The 19,449-nt window shown below is 40.8% G+C and overlaps 1 protein-coding gene across 1 annotated transcript in view; it reads right to left on the minus strand.

Moving 5' to 3' along the window:
• Positions 1–6,731: 6,731 nt before the first annotated feature.
• adgrd2 (adhesion G protein-coupled receptor D2) overlaps positions 6,732–19,449 on the minus strand; it is a 55,504-nt gene continuing 42,786 nt past the window's right edge. The window contains exons 20-24 of the mRNA XM_085367690.1: positions 14,915–14,956; positions 14,745–14,798; positions 14,504–14,651; positions 6,947–7,005; positions 6,732–6,860 (exon numbers count right to left, since the gene is read on the minus strand). Of these exons, the coding sequence (XP_085223816.1) occupies positions 6,732–6,860; positions 6,947–7,005; positions 14,504–14,651; positions 14,745–14,798; positions 14,915–14,956 (432 nt within the window). The remainder of the gene's footprint in view (positions 6,861–6,946; positions 7,006–14,503; positions 14,652–14,744; positions 14,799–14,914; positions 14,957–19,449) is intronic.

Raw genomic sequence — 19,449 nt, forward strand, 5'->3', positions numbered from 1 at the left:
AGACGTTTTTGATCCCAGTATCTGATGCTACATCCTAGATGCTTATCCTAGATTATCTTTATTATTTTGATGATGTCATGTCGTCAGACTAGAGTAGCACTGCTAGAGAAGCCCAACAGACATAAATAAAGTTTAGTTTAAATCTATCTAGATGTTAATATATAAATGCCAAGGCAGTATTGAGAAAAACACATTAAGTGTTTTATCAAACAACAAGAAGAGAAAGTGAGAGAGAGGCAGAGAAGAGAGAGACAAACAACGCAGGAGATAAAAGAGAGAAACTGTACACAGCGAAGCTTTGGAGCTGACAGGAGCTACAATAGACGCATCAATGTGCACTTGGTAATGACAATGACAGCAAACACGTGAGAAGCACGTCTGTAATGTTTGTCCTTCGGCTCAGTCCGTAAAGATGCAGGGAAGTAAAAGGTGCATCTGGTCACATTTGGCTCATCCATGCGAGTCACGTGCTCATTCACACTGGTGTCACTTTTCAACACATCGGGCTGCACGCCATCCAGGAGCGATGCGTCTCACGCGGATTTTGATCAGATGATCCAAACTTGTTGCTTTCAGTAAGTTCCTTTGTTTTCAGAAAATTACAAAAGGAGGTGAAAACCCACATCTCAGTAGCCCTCGACTGCTTTGTGCTTCTGAACTGAGGTTTAAAGAGTTTCAGTTTTCCTTGAAAAAACATGATTTGAGCAAACACACAAAACAAATTTGTGAGGACTATTTTCAGCCACCATTGTCCATGTGGTGGACGGTAGCAGGACAGGGGACTGTTATGTGACATGTTAAAAGGAATGTTTGTGTCCTGTGTCACGCTTAAAGGGGACCTGTTCTGTTCACTTAGAGAGTAGCTTTAATTACAGTTACAAGTTAAAATACATTATCCTACTGGATACACTCAAGCTCGTTTAGCCCCGCCCCCTTTAAATGGTGGGTGGAGCTTCTGTGGTCACAGCCAGGTGACCATGTTTGGGATGCACACGTTCAAACGTATTAATAACTGAATTATTGGCAGCTTCTAAAAACAAAACACTGAAAAGTATAATATTGTATTATTGTTGTACCTTGATTTGGTGCTACATAAATAAAACTGAAGTGAAACATAAGAGAAGGATATTAATGAATCTGGTTAAGCTCATTTCAGCTTCACTTAACATGCTTGAATAAATAATTACAGACGTATACGTGTGTGTGATGTCTCCTGTAACAGCGTCCAGTCAGAGGGAAAACATTCAGGCTCACAGGGATTTCTCTTTATTTGACTTCATTATTTGAATGTTTAATATGAACATCCACCTCTGTAACAGGACACAAGACTAAATATAAAATTGGAAACTCCACTACAGATTCCCTTTAAGTGACGGCAATATTTAGAGATATCTGATGACTTTGCTGATGCATTTGCTTGTTTGTTTGTTTTTTTAAAATTATGTACATAAACAAAAATCAGGTGTTATTCTCATTTGTTGAAATTTGACCTCCAATTTTCAGGATAAATAGTTCATTTGTTTATTCAGCCTTAAGAATGTTAGAAGTTATTTATCTTCATTCTCCGCCCACTGCTCCATTCTGATGACATCATCACGGATGTTGGTGACAGTGCTCAACGAGAGCGGCGAGACAAAGCTAGCTTACAACAAGCTGTACAGCTGACCTGTGGTTGTTGACGTGTTGCTTAGTGGGCATTTCTCTTCAGATTTAGCGAGCACTACGTGAAAGAGCAACGTGTGCAACGACTCGCGGAGCCAAACTTTGTACCACAAAGAATAATGACAGCGTGCTTTAAACCGAGGCAGTCGAGCATCCACTGCATCGCAGCACTGAAGTCTGTGTTTGCAGCATCATCTGTGGCACTTCCTTTGTTCTGTCCCACGCTGGGTTAGGGTCTCACACAGTCAGAGTGACAGTGAGAGTTAAAAACAGTCAAATGTTTTAATGTTGTGCAGCTGTTTAAGATCATTTGTTATTGGTCCACTGATGTGGGCGTCGACAATCACTCCTCCAGCCTTACCTTTACGTCTGTCACACCACCTGCACACACACTTAGTGTTCCAATTGAGATAGTTATGTGTAATCACTCTGTATAGTATATTTATGTTGTGAAGTGAATATCTGCTGCAAGATAAAGATACATTTCAGCACAAAAACGTTCTCTGCTTTATGTTGAGGTCAAATTGCTACTACTGTGGAGCTGATTCTCTTGTTTTCACTTTCTTTGTTCTGGTCTTGGTTCTCTCTTCTTTCCTGTGAGTTGAGCGTCTGTCCTGTCTTAAACTGAAGTGCTTTTCTCCTCAAAGAGAGAGTGACCAAAATCTTTTTTTGTTTTTTAAATATATTTTATTGTAACAGCATCAAACCAATAAAAAAAAATCAATGAAGTAAAGCTCGATTGGTGTGTTGGCTGTTTTTACACAACATTCATCAGCTTTGCACTAAAGGCACAGAGCGTTGTTTCACTGTGGAAATATTCCCGTCAGTTATGTTATGTTGTACAACACGAGTGACATCCTGACAGGAATGTCAGTGGTTTGAAATATACAACAGTTATACTGACAGTTCTTCCAAAGGGTAGCATGTCTTTTAAAGATGTTTTTATTTATGCATTTAAAAAATATTTTTAACCTCCCAACATCTACCAGCTGATCAGTGACCTGTCTAGGGTTTGTTTGTTAGCCACATGCTAAACAGGCAGACTAGACAAACAACATGTTTCTGTCTAAAGCTTCTGTTGGCGTTTCAAATAAAATTCTATTTAAAGGTGTAGATGTTAATTTAATCACAGACAGGTCGCCAATGATCTGGTGGATATTAAGCGATTAAGGATGCCAGAACAGAAACTGTCTTCCTCTACTGTCCAACTACATAATCTCTAAATATGCACGATTTATAAAAACATGTCAAATTCTTACTTTGATATCTGAACAGTATTTTGATCATTTCCCCTCCACATACTGAGACCGTTGTTGCTGTAGAACAAATTACACGAGCACACAGTTACTGTGGCAAATAACACGAGCCAGATACATCGGATTTCAGGCACAAACATACTCATTGCTCCACTTGTTTGTTGAGATCTGGTCAGTACAAATCTGTGTTTTACACTCCACATGTTGAACTGTACGTCTACAGTCTTACTTTATGAACATTAAACCCACATTAATAATCTGAGTGGTCCGCTGAATCTGTTCCTTTTTCTCATCTTTAATGCTAAGCTGGATTCGGAGCTATTTCCACTGAACTTGTGGGCAGGAGGAAGCAGAATGAAGCCTGGCATTTATTGTGCATGAGATTTAAACGAATGAGAGAGCAACATGTCTAAATGTGTCTAAATGGGAAATATGATTAGATAACCATCCCATATACAAAGACACTTGCACATGGTTGTATTAGAAATTCATTATGGCAGCAGCTTCCAGTTGTTCCTGTTGTTTCCTGAATATGATGCAGAATTCCCTGGAACAGTTTTCAGGGAGGTACTTTAGATCTGCAATCACAGAAACCTGGAAAAAGCTCTAACTGACTGACAACAGGAGCACCGCGAAACACCTCCGAGCTGATGTTATTTGGGTGAAGTGAGGGTGAAGGTTACTGTGACAAAATATTTCTACAGACATTTAAACAAGTGGCCACAAACTCAAAGGTCTCCCGAGAAAAAAAACGAAACATCACTAATTTGTGTCGGATTATATGCACCTGTATATAAAAGATGGACACGCTTCCTCGTGTTTTCTGGACTCAGTATATTTTGCAGCCTGAATGTTTCGGGTGGGATCGTGCTGGTGTTCTGTGCAGGCCCGATCCACAGATATGCGCTAATTAGTGCTTAGCTGAAGACAGACTAATTAATGCGACCAAAATGGAGCACACTGCCCCACGCAGTATTTGTCAGATAACGCTGATGGGGGAGGAGTTAGCACACACCTGTTGGTTACAGGTGCCTGTCAGGAAAAGCAGCATCAGGCTGTAAACATGCTTTTTAATGCTGTCGAGTTTACGGGGACTGATTTGGATTTGGCATCGCACTTGTGCCCCTTTCTCTAATTAACAAAAGATGGAATGATAGAATCTATCGCTGCGCTGCGGGTCACCTGTGGGACATTGGATTTGCTCACAGTTAAGTGTGAGGTCGTAAAACCTGCTTCTGATTTTGCACTTTGAACTGAAAAACATGGGCACATTGTTCTGGAGCAACAACAGTGAACAGAGCACATTTTTGTGTGTGGACTGCGTGTCCTGGGATTTAAAAGCCTCTTCAGTCCAACATTTGCCAGACATCAAATGAGTAAACTATCAGACGGATTCTGATGAGATCTGAGAAGAGGACAGTGACGGCATCGGGGCTTCATCTTCATCCATTTTTCAGCGTCATGACGATGATGAAGATGCGTGTGTAGATACTGAGTATAGGTTCCACTCCATTTGTAGTTCAACAACCTGCGTTGAAATAGCAAAGTGAAAGGCATTAGCTATGACTCCCGGCTCCGTCTGACATTTAATGTTGTCTGCGTTACGGGAGTGAGAGCATGTTTGTGTACAAAAGAGAAGAGAGGGACCGAGAGGAATGAAAGGCTGAGCGAGAGAGAGCAGGTGCTGGAGTGGTTAATGGCTGACAGCATGAATGGCCAGCGCTGAATTTTTCTGATTAAGGGAATGAACTTCTGCTTTGTCTCTGCTGTCAACAATGAACGCCCGCAGCACTCCAAACCGTCCTCCTAGGCGCCTAAACATTTAATGAATCTATTCCAAACTTCCTTCTCTCTACCGGCGGCCAATTTGGAGCCATTGAAGACAACCTAGCCCTCTGGAAATATGGGGACCATCTGTTGTGTGTGTCTGCACATTCATCTTTATGAAAGACAGCTATGCGGCCTAATGCTACACGCTAAGCAGGAAATAGAGACAATGGGAGAAAAGGTAACCTGCCCCTCCTTAATTTTTGCACCCCAGCTCTCTCTATTAAATGTGGATTTTCTTCACACCATTGGAAGGAATCTCATCATCCTAAGTGAAAAATTACAGCTACTATGTTTTCTTCTGCTCTTTGTGCAACAAGCATTGAAATTACTCTAAAAACAGCATTCCACATTCTAACAGCATTATAGAGCTCTTATACTATTAAAAGATAATATCAACAAAAGCCCACTGAAGTATATGAGTCACTTCATTCAGCCAACTCAAATGTCAAATGAGGAATTTGAATGAGCATAATTGCAGATGCTTATTTCTATTTTGTTCTCAAGGCTTTTTTGAATACGCCATGTAGTGTAGTTTGAAGGCAGATAAAGAAGAAACAGGTAGGATTCGAAGCACTCCTAACACTGGAATCTGTGAAGGCACAGAGGCCACAGATGGATATTAAAACGGTAGAGGCAGCCAACAGCACGCAGTCATTTTCAGAAACCTATAGGTGATGGCATTGACCAAACTCATCTCACAAAGAGTGAATAAACGCAGCTCTGCCATCAGAGGTTCTCTGATCAGAACGATCACAGAAGTATGGAGCACCCACCATCAGGCCAGGGTTAAGGTTTCATGTGCACATAGAAACAAAGGTTTAATTACACACTCTTTCTACACGTCCGGTCAGTGTAATGGTCGGCAGACTTGTACCGACCGCTCAAGCTGCTTTAACTTTACACACCAATTACAGTTCGGGCTTCAGTATCTTGCCCAAGGACACTTAAAACTGCACACTGGAGGAACAAGGGGCAGGTTGTCCCCACATCAGGTAGTGCAGGGACAACCTGAACCAACTGATGAGCCACAGCTGTCCATAATTCTAAGCCACAAGGACAGTTGTTGGCTACTATACAACAACTGGATATTAAGTGGTCAACAATGCGATTTACTTCTCTGGTACACAGCAAAATCTCCAGAGTTAAATTAACACTGGAGAGTGTCTATATGGGTCCACACCTCTGAGTGTTAAATTAACACTTTTGACAGTGTTATATGTTTAAAAGTAACCTGGTCAGTTTTGAAGATTAACAATGACTAACACTGAGCAGTGCTGATTTTCTAACACTGGAAAATAACTCAAAATGTTAGAAATATTCCAGTGTTAGAAAATCAGCACTGCTCAGTGTTAGTCATTGTTAATCTTCAAAACTGACTGGGTTACTTTTAAACATATAACACTGTCAAAAGTGTTAATTTAACACTCAGAGGTGTGGACCCATATAGACACTCTCTAGTGTTAATTTAACACTGGAGATTTTGCTGTGTACTGACGCCGACAATGAGCTGACAGGATTTCACAGATTTCATTTATTTTATGACCCCCTGAAATCCTGTGATTGTCTGATTTTTGCACACTGTGATACATCCAGTTTGCCCGTCTGAAATGGAGAGCACCAAGTAAGGCTTGTGAGCGAGTCCAGCAACAGACTTCAAATCAATTCAATGCAAAAATATTCATATTTTCAACAACTGCTGTTTGTTGTTTTTTTCAGAGAGGGTGTCTCTGTGTGAAGAAGAGCTCCTGCTGCTGTTTACTGTGCAGTTCAGTCACTGCTGCTCACATCAGACCAAAACAACTCGTGGCCTTTAATTCAGTCGTTCCACTTCACTGTTCACCGGCTGCCCTGCATTGCTGTGTTTGCTGTCAGTTTGTAATTATTTATTGCTGCTTCTCCTTAATTCTGACTTTCAGCTCGGTGCCACTATTTCAGCTCATCATGTTTGATACTTTCTTCTTTTCCTCACAAGTTCTCTTTGCATCATTTTCTCGGTTCTGCTGTTGAACTTGTGGTGTGAACGTAAAGCAACACATTCCCAACCAACTCAAACACAGTATCGGGGGATTTTAGCTCTGTACCTGATGGCTTGAACCCCGTCAGCTGTACCACCTGTTAACGACAAAAACACGATACATTCTTAGTCAGCAGATGTAATAGAAAACATTATGTATTGATAACGCATACACATGACTTACTTGGTTTCCGGATCCTGGGTTCAAAAAGAAACTCACAAAGCTCTCCTTTCTGAAACTCTCTGCAAGCACAAAATACACCTAATTGCATTTAAACTTTGCATTTGTCTTTGAGGACACACACAGTTGCTTATGCAAGGCCAAAGTAGTCTTATAAGCACATCACAGTACAAAGGAAGCTTTATAAAACATGGAGAGAATGAAAAATGCAAACAATTTGAATGACAAAAGAGCATTATGAGAATTTTCATGGAGAACTTTTTTCTTTTGTTTCTGCCTCTGTTTATTAACAATGAAGCGTTTAATCACTGCTTATGTCAGCAGGACAGATGGGATCAACTCATCTATGAAAAGAGCCGAGTCTGAAGCACACTATTAAAACGTATCATTCATTCAATCATCATGGCCAGGGGTCGGCAACCTTTCTGATGAGGCAAGGCAAGGCAAGGCAAGTTTATTTGTACAGCACAATTCAACAACAAGGTGATTCAAAGTGCTTTACAGAGACATTAGAAACAAGAACAAATAAAAAGCATGATTTAAAATTGATTAAAACAAGCAAATAAACTAACTAACTAATTAACAAACAAACAAACAACAGTATATAAAATCAAAACAGATAAAATCAGAACAGTAGATAAAATCAGTAGTTAAATGTAAGTTTTGAAATTTAAGCTTAAAGTGTGGATTTGGTGTTTTATTCAAATGCAGCTGAGAACAGGTGAGTCTTCAACCTGGATTTAAATAAACTGAGTGTTTCAGCTGATCTGAGGCTTTCTGGGAGTTTGTTCCAGATATAAGGAGCATAAAAGCTGAATGCAGCTTCTCCGTGTCTGGTTCTGACTCTGGGAACTGATAAAAGACCGGATCCAGATGACCTGAGGGATCTGGAAGGTTCATACTGGGTCAGGAGGTCATTGATGTATTTTGGTCCTAAACCATTCAGAGCTTTATAGGCCAGCATCAGAACTTTAAAGTCTATCCTCTGACGGACAGGCAGCCAGTGTAAAGACCTCAGAGCTGGACTGATGTGGTCCACTGTTTTGGTCTTAGTGAGGACTCGAGCAGCAGAGTTCTGAATGAGCTGTAGTTGTCTGACTGATTTTTTAGGTAGACCTGTAAAGATGCTGTTACAGTAATCAAGCCTACTAAAGATGAATGCATGGACTAGTTTTTCCAGGTCCTGTTGAGACATCAGATCTTTTATCCTTGATATATTCTTGAGGTGATAGTAAGCTGACTTTGTTATTGTCTTAATGTGTTTTTGAGGAGTGCATCTAAAATTCCCCCAGAGGTCAGTGTGCCATATGATTGCATTAGCAATAAATTTAATAATGCTCTATACTAACAGTTACTCACTCTATAGAACCACTTTATAGAATTGTATTTGTTCGCAGATGTTGGCAGCTGTCAGCGAACAGTTATCAGCTATATGAAACAAATCCATAACAAGAACTCCATAACAGCAAATGAACTGTACAACAGAAAATACAAATGCTATCTATGGTCTCCTCACAACAATGATAAGAAAAATAAACTGGGCCAATATGGCATGTTTGTTAATACAGAGACACACATGTTAATATGATTGCTGGTCTCCGAGTGTCCAGCGTTCAGAGGCTACCTGAGGACTCGTGTGAGAGAAAATCTGCTCACACAGACATTAGAGCCAAACACTGTCAATAAGGCCTCTGCAATGTTCTGAAGACAGTTAAACCTGTCAGGTAGTGATGTCCAGCAGGTGAACATGCAGCTCCATGAACACGCACAGCTGTGGATTCCAGCTGTGCTCGTAGTTCTGCAAACTTTGACCCCACAGAGTCGAGCTTTTCAGTTCAATCAGCTGCATTTCGATGTCCTCTGTGTCCAACCAGTTAACGAGAGACAAATCCAGCTGCTCATTAAAGCTTCTGGTTTGAATGGTTTGAATCTGGTAGTTGGGGTTGTTAGCTAACATACTGTCATTAAGAAGCAGCACAACTAATGTGTCTATGCGAGCTAATTTGCGATGTGCAAAGTGACAAACAAACAAGAGAGTAAAGCTGATCAGCTGATCATTGATCAGTTTCATGATTGAAGTAGCAACAGTAGAGGGAGGGGGGATATGGAGGACCACAAGAGCCTCGAAATAAAGAATTCTGTGCTTAAATAATGAATTGTACAATTCTGCATTTGTAAATTCATTTTTGAATTCCAATTTAATAAACTTCATTTCAAAAACCATTTTCGAATTGCACTTTAATATTAAGTGATTTTCAAAATGCTTCAATTTCCCTTTCCTGTTTGCTCAGGGATTAATTTTTGGATTAGCAGTTGGATTAACAACTTCATTTTAAAAATCCTGCTGCTATTCAAATTAGCCACACCGTGGGATGTAAGGAGCTCTCTGATTGGTTGGTCAGACACAGGCTGTCTGCCTGGACTTTTGTAGCTCATAGCTTCGCCCTGCTAAGAAGCGTGTGTGCTCGTGCAAAGGCCGTCCAACCTCGGGATTTACACTCGGCTCTACACGGATAAATGAAGAATGAAGGAACCCTGCAGCGAAACGGAGAGCCCAACCTCTGACTGAGTGCCTGTTTATGCAGTCTGACCACCTGTGAAGGTAACGTGCTAACATGGCTAACGCTAGCATCACCGCACGTAGCCCCGTTATTTTAAGGTCATCTTAGCTTAGCTTCTTCACAAATAAAGCTGGAAGCAGCTCAGACTGTTAGAACCAGCACTGAGGCCTGTTACATTTATACAGTGTTAGAGCGACGGCCTTTAAACTAGCGATTAAAATGCTGACAGTAAACCCGTCAGTCCAGATGTTACCACATTACTTTGTGATACTTAAGAGTTAAAACAACTGAGACAGGCTGATTAAAACTGGAGATCACACTACTGGTTTCAGTTCATTTAATATGTGAGTGCACTGATTCATTCTCAACTGGACATAAACGATGATCAAAGGTTGTATGTATGAGGAATTCATCCAATCCCAGCCTCTAACACAGTGCGCTGAATCTTAGCTTTGAATGTCCAATATATTCTAATCAGTGCAATGTAAGCATTTACTGAACCCACAGTATCTACACCTGTGTGGCAAATGTGTGGTAAAGACACAGATAATGAAATTTAATTATTAATACAATATACATCATGAGAAACAAAAGTTGAAATTGATTCAGCTCAGTACTTTTCTCTGTATGCTGTGATTATAAAGGCCTTAAATTCTGTGATATATACTGTAAATGATTTTCACAGAGGTCTTAAAGTAGTTAAATCACTGCTGATAGTCTGGTTGTTCATATTTTCACGTTTTTGTGTCTGTAGGGCTGTTTGATGACGATGTGGACTCCTCTGGGACATGAGGACACACCCACATCTGTTCCATACTGCAGCCATTAGGGCTGCCACGATTAGTCGACTAGTCACGATTACGTCGACTATCAAAATCGTCGACGACTGATTTAATAGTCGAAGCTTCGTTTGAAGCTTTGTAAGATCACAAAAGACGCAGGAATAAGTAGCAGGATTTAAGAGTGTAATAACAGACTGAAACAGAAGATGGCAGCACTGCATGTACAAGGATGCCAGCTGCCGTTAAACCCCGAAGAAGAACAAGCTGTGTCCCAGAATTCATAGCGCAGCCCAGCTCAGCTTCCACCAATGGCAGCAGCTAGTTAGTTTTAATATTACTTATTATTCTTTCTGGGTCACAAAATAAACGTTTAACATATTTTCAGGCGAGAATGTAGCTGTGTAAACCTCAAATATCGGCTCAGTTTATCAGGACACCGCATATTTTCAAAAGCGCGCCGACGTTTTCGGAGACGTCTGTTACCCACTAGCTCGATAGCTAGCCGGGGGCAAGGCTCACTAGAGCCGTGAGAACACCGGACTCCCGGCCGTCACTTAGATAACTTTAAAATGTTATTGTTTGGCTTTTTTTTTTTAGTATTTTATTTGTTCCTGAGTAAATCAGTTTGTCTGAGATTAAAGTTATAGTTTTTACTCAGCTGAATAAACGTCAAACAGACAGCTGATCATCAGAAGTGTGAGATGCTCCAGAATTTACTCCGGTGTCCTGTTATAGTTTAGATAGCAAGGAGTTTATTAAACTTCACCGAAACAATCTGCAAGTTTAATTAAAATTTAATAAACTATCATCTTGTCTTTATTTTTAGTTAGCACAGACCTTAAACACTTAAAGCTGTAAGCTAATGATAGTTATATAAGAGCAGATGCTGCTGGTGCAATAAGCTGTAGTTTTACGTCCAATGGATGATGATCTGATTAGTCGACTAATCGCAAAAATAATCGGTGACTAGTCGACTATCAGAATAATCGTTTGTGGCAGCCCTAGCAGCCATTGATGCTGTTACGGGTGTGAGTCAGCTTTGGGGCCTCAGACGCACACACTGGAAAACCAGCACCTGGACTTCATGCAGGAGAGACTGCATGAAGTTTTTATCTGATGTCAAATGTATAGAAATCATACATATACCAACAAGACTGTACATCACTGTCACCACAGCGTCTGTTTTCATTCAAAGGCTTCATGGCTTTAATACCTGGGGGGCCGGTCTCTAGGCCGATGTTCTGTCCCAGTCCAGCCCTGCGCACGACACGCAGTGAATTAATCTGAGAAGGTGCTTTAAAAAATAAATGGCCGGGCCAGCGCTGCACATCGCAAATTAGCTCGCATACACACATTAGTTATGCCGCTTCTTAATGACGGTATCTTAGCTAACAACCCCAACTACCAGATTCAACTTGTAATTGGCTAAAAATAACTTCGCCTACCGGTGAGAGGGACGTTGCTAGCTGACAGTTTTTTCAAGTGATGTTGAAATTTCCACGTTCCAACACTTCAAATGCTTCAGCAGCTGTTCGCTCAGCGCAGCATCAGCACTGCGGAAATACACGGATACATCCGTAGACTCGAGACAGATAAAACCAGAAAGCTTTAATGAGCAGCTGGATTTGTCTCGCATTAACTGGCTGGACACAGAGGACATGCGCGTGGCTCTTGTGGTCCTCCATAGGGGGAGAGAATGAGAGGAGAAGAAACAGCTGTGCAGCAAAGACACAGAATAAATCCAGCTTTGCGTCTTTTTCCATCCTAGCTGAAGTCCGGGACAAACTGTGTTCCTTTTCAGCTCAATACGAAACGCGTAATATTTTCTCTGAATACGAGACAGGTTGGCAACTCTACTAACTAACCTTATGAATAAAATAAAGTTCACTATCAGTAACATCATAGCACCACCCAGCTGTATAGAAACTCTGTCATGCTAGCTCACGCAGTACGAGTTATTGTAACTGACTGTAAAAAGTCAGCACAACGAAAATAAACTCCAGCTAAACTTGGTTTATATCTGACCCAGATAGACTGCAGGTCATAACTTCTCACCTGAAGTTCAGTTCACCTGACACTCGGACCGGCAGCCGCCCCGGGTCTCTCCTCCTCCTGCCTCCCCTTTCCCTCATCCACCTGCTGGCCTCTGTGGAAGCTCCGCCACAGCCACCACCAAATAACTGAGTTATTTTTCACATCGGCCAGCATCTGCCCAATCCACCACCTTTTGTTTATACCGTTACAAAACAAAAAAAATCATCGGCCCATAAAAACGAAAAATCACGGCCAGTCCAACTATGGTCGTGCCATCAGTTAACCCTTCGCGTGCCCAGGGTTGCCGACCCCCGATCATGGCTAATGACTTCTGAGGGAAGTCTTGTTCAGAGATGACGATCTTTCAGTGACCTGAAATATGGAGAATAGATTTTTCTTGTTTTTAATGACCTGCTGAAGGTTGGTCCAGCATCCCTGTCAGGACTGTTTGAAAGTGTTGTTTTAGATGATTTACATCACAAACATTACAGAACATATTCTTTGGCACTGATATAGTGATGCAGCTGTCACAGCAATGTGAGCAGTTGTCTTTTAACCCACCATGTTCATAAATGATGCTGACTCAGTGCATTTAAATACGCTGCTGAGGTGTCCTTCACAAACATCGACGTAACAATCTGGGCAAGAGACTCAGCGTTTCACATCACAGACAGCTCGTCATCTCTAATAGAATATTTGAAGCAAACATGCTGTTTTTCTTGACCTTAACTCAAGTTAGTTTTTATTTATATAGCTCAATTTCCAAACAACAACCATCTCAATCATCATAGCAGGGAGGAAGAACTCCACTGAACCAAGCACATAAGGAAGTTATCATGCTTCTACAGGTTGATGGTCCCCTGATTTAGCCCTAACAGGGGACCATGTTAGGGATTGGGTTAGCTGACCAGAGGGGCCGATGGCGCGATATGGCAGCCTGGCTTCTGTCAGTCTGCCCCAGGGCAGCTGTGGCTACAACTGTAGCTGCCTCCACCAGTGTGTGAATGTGAGAGTGAATGAATAGTGGCATTGTAAAGCGCTTTTCGGGGCCCTCAAAGCGCTATATAAATGCAATCCATTATCATTATAACAATAAGTTCTATGATAACAAACTCACTCATATTCACGCCTGGATGAGTTTTCCAGAATCATTTTGATATGAAATGTTTCTAAATGTCACAGTGTTGTTACTGAGTTTGTGCCTTCGTCCAAATACTGAACTAAGTCACCTGACTAACCTTCTAGTTTGCTTAATGTGTGCATTAAAGTACATATCTTGGTTATAAATCAGACTCCATGGTTCTCACTATTCTTCTAGAGGTGAAAAATAACTCGTGCAAGACTTTTTGTCTTCAAAACATGCCTTTAGTTTAACTGAAGGATTTGCAGATAAATATAACTGCACCACAATAATACTTCATTCAATGTTTTCTTATGATAATATTCACAATGGCCAAAAGTCAGTTGATGATGGCTGCATCACATCCACAGCATCTGATAAGTCTGAAGGATGGCTGATTTATTATAGTTCCCACAATAACAGTTTTTGTAACTCACAAAGACTCATAACACTGAAGCTGGATCAAGGTGATGTTTTCTTGCTGTCTCCAGAGGAGGCAGCCGCTGTGTAGTGTTCACAGAAACATCATTCAGCTACACTGCAGTGGGATTGCTTCATCAGATAGGGTCATAATCAGATTCATTTTGTGTTTTGCATTGGGTGATAAACCTGTTGAGTCATAAATGTATAAAGTGTGATCAAACATTATCATAAAAAAACTTTTTAATCAGCCAAAGCCCAACAATAAGACGATTATGGTGATTGTGAGGCAAATATACAGGCGGGTCTATGTGCATTTAGATAACCAGGGCTACAGAACCTGAAAACATGTAGATGCTAATAATCACTGTCTGTTTCATGGAGTTTGCAAAAAGTTTTTTTGAGATTGCTCCGCCCACCTCACCCACCTCCCTATTCAGTTTTGTTCTCAGTGTTGGGGTGAGAGCAGGCTGGGCAGTTTGCTCTGGGTCATTACTTATTGCACTGTACATCTGACCAGTGCTGCAGCGTTTGGCTGAATCTGAGCCTTCTTCTAACAGCAGACACATGATCAGTAAACTCCAATCAGTGTTCTTAACAAAATGTGTGATATTTGAGTGAGGAGCACATCACGTCAGCTCACCGTTCTTGATGACCATGGATGTGGAAGTAGTGCCGGCAGGTACAGACGTCTCACTGGTCTCAGGGCTGGAGGTCGTCGGTAGGCTGTGGCCCCAGGAAGTGATCGGGGTCCTCTGAGAAGGTAGGAAGCTGGTTGGCTGGGAGCAGTTCTGCCAAAACATCACAATCCAGTCCATATTTCAGTCCACTTTTCTGAAGAGGGAATTTATTTTCTGTCCCGATGGATCCTTCTGCCCACTCACCGTGAAAGATAAGGCCTTTCTCTTTTCTTTGATCCTCTTTATGGCATTCCTCACCTAAATGAGAAGCAGTCTTTACACCCACTGATTTGTCCAAAAGGCTTGCAGCCTCACATAATGCACAAGGATGTGCTCTGATTTTGCAGGACAAAAGCTGGACTGAATGCATTTACCTCACTGTTGTAAACAGCATAGACTAAGAAGATGTACAGACCCTGTGGAGAGAAGAGAGGTGCACTAAGAAGCACGTATGAAGACAGAAAAGAATCATCTCCATTCATACTGACTATATGGATTTCACTGCTCTGTTTTGTAACCTCGCTCAAACAAAGCTTTCATACTGTGGTACCGTCATTCGATGTGGTTTTCTACTCCTGACAAGAGCTGCAGTTAGAGTCAGCAAATTTCAGCTTCAGCTCAACTGAACGCAATACTACAAATTTTAGAGCTGCATTTCATGGCTCCCCAAAAAGCTGATTCTGTTCATGTGGACGTAGAAACGATTCATCACTCATCCAAGTGACTTCATCAGTCTCAGCTGCAGGTTTCCTCAACCTGATAATCAGAGCACTGTTCATTGATCAGTGCCCATGAGTACCATTCACAGAGAGTTGGAAAGTAATCAGATGTTGTGCTAATAATGTAACAATAGGGTAAAATATAATAATTACATGTAAAATACTTAAGGCTGTATAGAAATACTTACTGAGATGTGTGACCACTAACCATGTCATATATTAACTTGTCCAAGTGACCCCAGTCACATAGCCCTAGATTGTCAGTGACAGCTGGTCACCACCTGTGTATTACCCAGCTGGCACAACCCTTTTTGTGATTGCTTTGGTTGCTCCAATAGTGCTGCAATTGTAGTTTGAATGGAAGTGATGGACTCTACAAACACTGTCCAGGTTCTCTCAGTCGTAGTGAAACTTTGAAAAATGTGACACAAACTGGAAATGGAGATTAATCGCCTTCAAAGTAAAAGCTGTATCTTCTGAAAAATGGCTGCAAAGGCAAAGCTTCTCCATCTTCAGTCTGTGCCACACTTTTTCAGTTGCATTGCTGCTCAGCTAGTGTTTGCAGACAAACATGCATCTATGGGGAATGAGCCAGCAATCAGAACAATACCTATGAAGGTTTTTACTGCAGCAGCTTGCTTTCACCCAGCAAAGACAGCACCCTCCAGAAACCACTGCCAAGCAGTAACCAGTATTAGTATCACATCCACTATGGCAGACAACTACTGATGATGTGATGTGAGAACTGAACAGGCTGGATTCACAGATTTTGAATTCTGTCAGAATGAGGCTGTCAGACGCCCAAATCAGAAATAAAATAAAATCCTCAGCAAAGAATTCCTCTTCTTCATAATAACTCCACTTTATAAGCATTTTGAATGTAAGCATTCATCCTGTGTGCAACACACCCACCACCCCTCCTCTTCAAATATCCAGCCTTGCGTGTCTCTTACTTTGTCTGAGCTCACAGACTCATTTCTAATTGCGTCCCTTATTACTCCCAAAGACAATGTTAGCATCTCCCATCTTTTTGTTGTGCAACTCTGTCTAAACCAGACGTTGACTGATCTCACTAGCATGTTGTGACGCTCTCCTTGCACTCTTCCTCCACCTTCATTACCTCTGCTTCTTGCATCTTCACCGTTACACCTGTTGCCTTCCCATTCACACATATATATCCTGTCTTCTGCTCTCGACATACATTCCCCTTCTCTACAGAGCATACCTCCACATTTCCAGGTTTCCCCCACCTGCTCCCTACTCTCACTGCAGATCAGTGTTGTCTAATAACATCATTATCACAAAGAGTCTCCTGCCTGACCTCATCTGTCAGCTTGTCCAGCAACATTTAATCTTTGCCCTCACTTGCTGCTTCTTCTTTAATCCTAAAGGTACGCTAACGACTGTGCTGATAGCACCTTGCAGTCTCCTGCACCTTCTTCAGGATGTAGTACACCTGTGGGCACCTTCCTCCTCTCTTATATTTCACTCTGTGAGTTCAGCACAGCCCTTCCAATCCTTGTCAGGAAGTCCACTACCATCTATCCTTCCACATTCCTTTTCCTAATGCCAAACCTACTCAACACCTTGTCATCACCTTCGCTCTGTTCACCTTTATACCAACTGTTGTGTGCTCCAATTACAACTCCAATTAGACAGCAGTAACACAGTATCAGCTGGCAACGTGTTAGCCAAACCACTGCAGGTGTTCGTTGCTAACCTGGGCCTGTTTGATTTGCCCTTTCTGATGCAAACCTCCCAGTTTCTCCAGGCCTGGGACCAGCATTGAGAGTACACTGGTTTGTGGTTCCCCATGGCTGGCTTTTGTTATGCTAGGTCTTTATTATTGTTAATATTTTGTTTCTTGTTAAATTATTGCCTTTGTGTGTATAAATAAGCATGTTCTGTGTGACATAGCTCTTACTAAAGCCTCTGTGTTCTTACTAGTATTTTAAGTACATATGTCCAACACGTCTTTAGTTCTTAATTCTTTTGATTATGAAAACAAATGTAATTTTACTAAAAATTAAAAATATATTTTTTTCATTATTAAGTTACTTTTGTTCTCGGGTCATAGTTAAAAACTACAGTGTGTAAAATGAATGATAAATGTAAACTGAGATGTCGTGAAACATTTAAATACTGCAGTCAGTTTATTGTATGATTAATAGGTAACTGGCTTGAATGGTTCAACTACTGAACTGGACAGTGTGTGAACATTTATTAATTCATCAGCGTTATTTGTTTTCCAACACATGTTGTGTCTTTTCCTGGAGTAACACTTTTAATTTCAGACTTTGCTGAAGGTGCAGAAGACATGCAGTCTCATAAATGCTCATGTAAATACAAAGAGATGGGACTATAGTAGCTATGCTGTACTATAGCTACTGTACCCCCCTCCACCATAACCTGCAGTGTGTCTAACCTCAAATGATATGTTATTATTCTTTCTCTCTACACCCTTGTTTTTTCTTTTTGTGGAAAGAAGAAGAAGACAGGCTGGCCCAGCATCCTCCTCCTACCTACATGAGGAAAAACTCCTACTGTAGTGTTATCTGCCCTCAGCTGGACACTGGCAGTAAATCTAAATTAACTAGCAGCTCTCTGAGGGTCACCCAGGGGCTAGCTCATTTTGATTAATTAAAGACCTGGGAAGGGCAAAGAGGGGTGGGAGGTTTAGGAAAGGACAAGAGAAGAAGGAAGGAGGCAGAGAGGGAGAGATGCACAGAAAGCTACAAGAATAACAGAGCCAGTGTGTGGAAAGAGGGACGTAAGGATGAATGTGAGAGAGGAACTGAGTCCTGTGTTATCAGGAGAGCTCGAAGTAGATGTGGTATGACCTGTGGTTCAAAGTACTGACTGCCACCTCCCACACACACACACACACACACACGCACATAAACAGAACACAAAGACATATTAAAGTATTTTGTGGTGAACTGCTGCAGCTTGGCGGTGGTGCACTTTTAGAGCTCAAGTCAGTGATGTCACTTCCTGCATCGTCATGATTCTATCAGATAAACAAAACTTGTCTTCTGTCAGCACTCAGATATATGAACATCTGCCAAAAGTTCTTCAAACCAACTACTTATTGAAGTTCAGTGATATAGGAGGTGTCTCCAGCATCTCTCTCACACACACACACACACACACACACACACACACACACACACACACACACTAAAAACAACAGCAGATATCACAGCAAAAAATAAAAAATCATATTACTGCTAAAATACTGATACTAATGACTACTGAGAGAAAGTTGTTCATTGTGACCTGGTGAATGTTGAAAGATTAAAATATGCCCATATGGAAAAGATATTTATAGGTCTTATAAAGTTTGTATCTGTCTTGTGTGAAACTTGTATGAAAAGCATACAAGAATGAAAACAGATATAAGATCCCTTGAAAAATTATATAAATGAAACTTGTATGTTTTGGATATTTACTAAAACAATATATGAAAGTGGCCACTTTCATGAGTGAATCATATCAGCCTTATATGAGTCACTATATGAAGAAGGCCACATCTGATGCAAGTCTTTTATAAGTTTATTCTATTTCTTTTCCATATGGGGAGCAACTCAGTGGCACCATGATCCTGTATGCACTGTTTTTATGTATTTATTTTTTCCATGCATCTCGAAAACTACTCTGTTAAACAACGCTGCAGATGCTTTACATTCTGTAAAGGCCTGTGCTGGAGATGTGTCTGTGGCTGCATTCTCTTATGAAAGCTGGTATTTGAGGTATAACTGGGGTTATATGGGCTCAAAATGTGGTCATAAATATTTTGTACTTGTAAAAAAGATTTGTGTGTGCGTAAAAAAGATTTGTGTGTTCGTAAAAAAGATTTGTATGTGTAAAAAGAATTTGTGTGTGCGTAAAAAAGATTTGTATGTGTAAAAAAGATTTGTGTGTGCGTAAAAAAGATTTGTATGTGTAAAAAGAATTTGTGTGTGCGTAAAAAAGATTTGTATGTGTAAAAAAGATTTGTGTGTGCGTAAAAAAGATTTGTATGTGTAAAAAAGATTTGTGTGTGCGTAAAAAAGATTTGTATGTGTAAAAAAGATTTGTGTGTGCGTAAAAAAGATTTGTGCGTGCGTAAAAAAGATTTGTATGTGTAAAAAAGATTTGTGTGTGCATAAAAAAGATTTGTATGTGTAAAAAAGATTTGTGTGTGGACT

This window comes from Diplotaxodon limnothrissa, linkage group LG12, assembly GCF_057381915.1.
Source record: "Diplotaxodon limnothrissa isolate DT_005_m linkage group LG12, D_limnothrissa_male_GT1.1, whole genome shotgun sequence".
Taxonomy (NCBI): Eukaryota; Metazoa; Chordata; class Actinopteri; order Cichliformes; family Cichlidae; genus Diplotaxodon; species Diplotaxodon limnothrissa.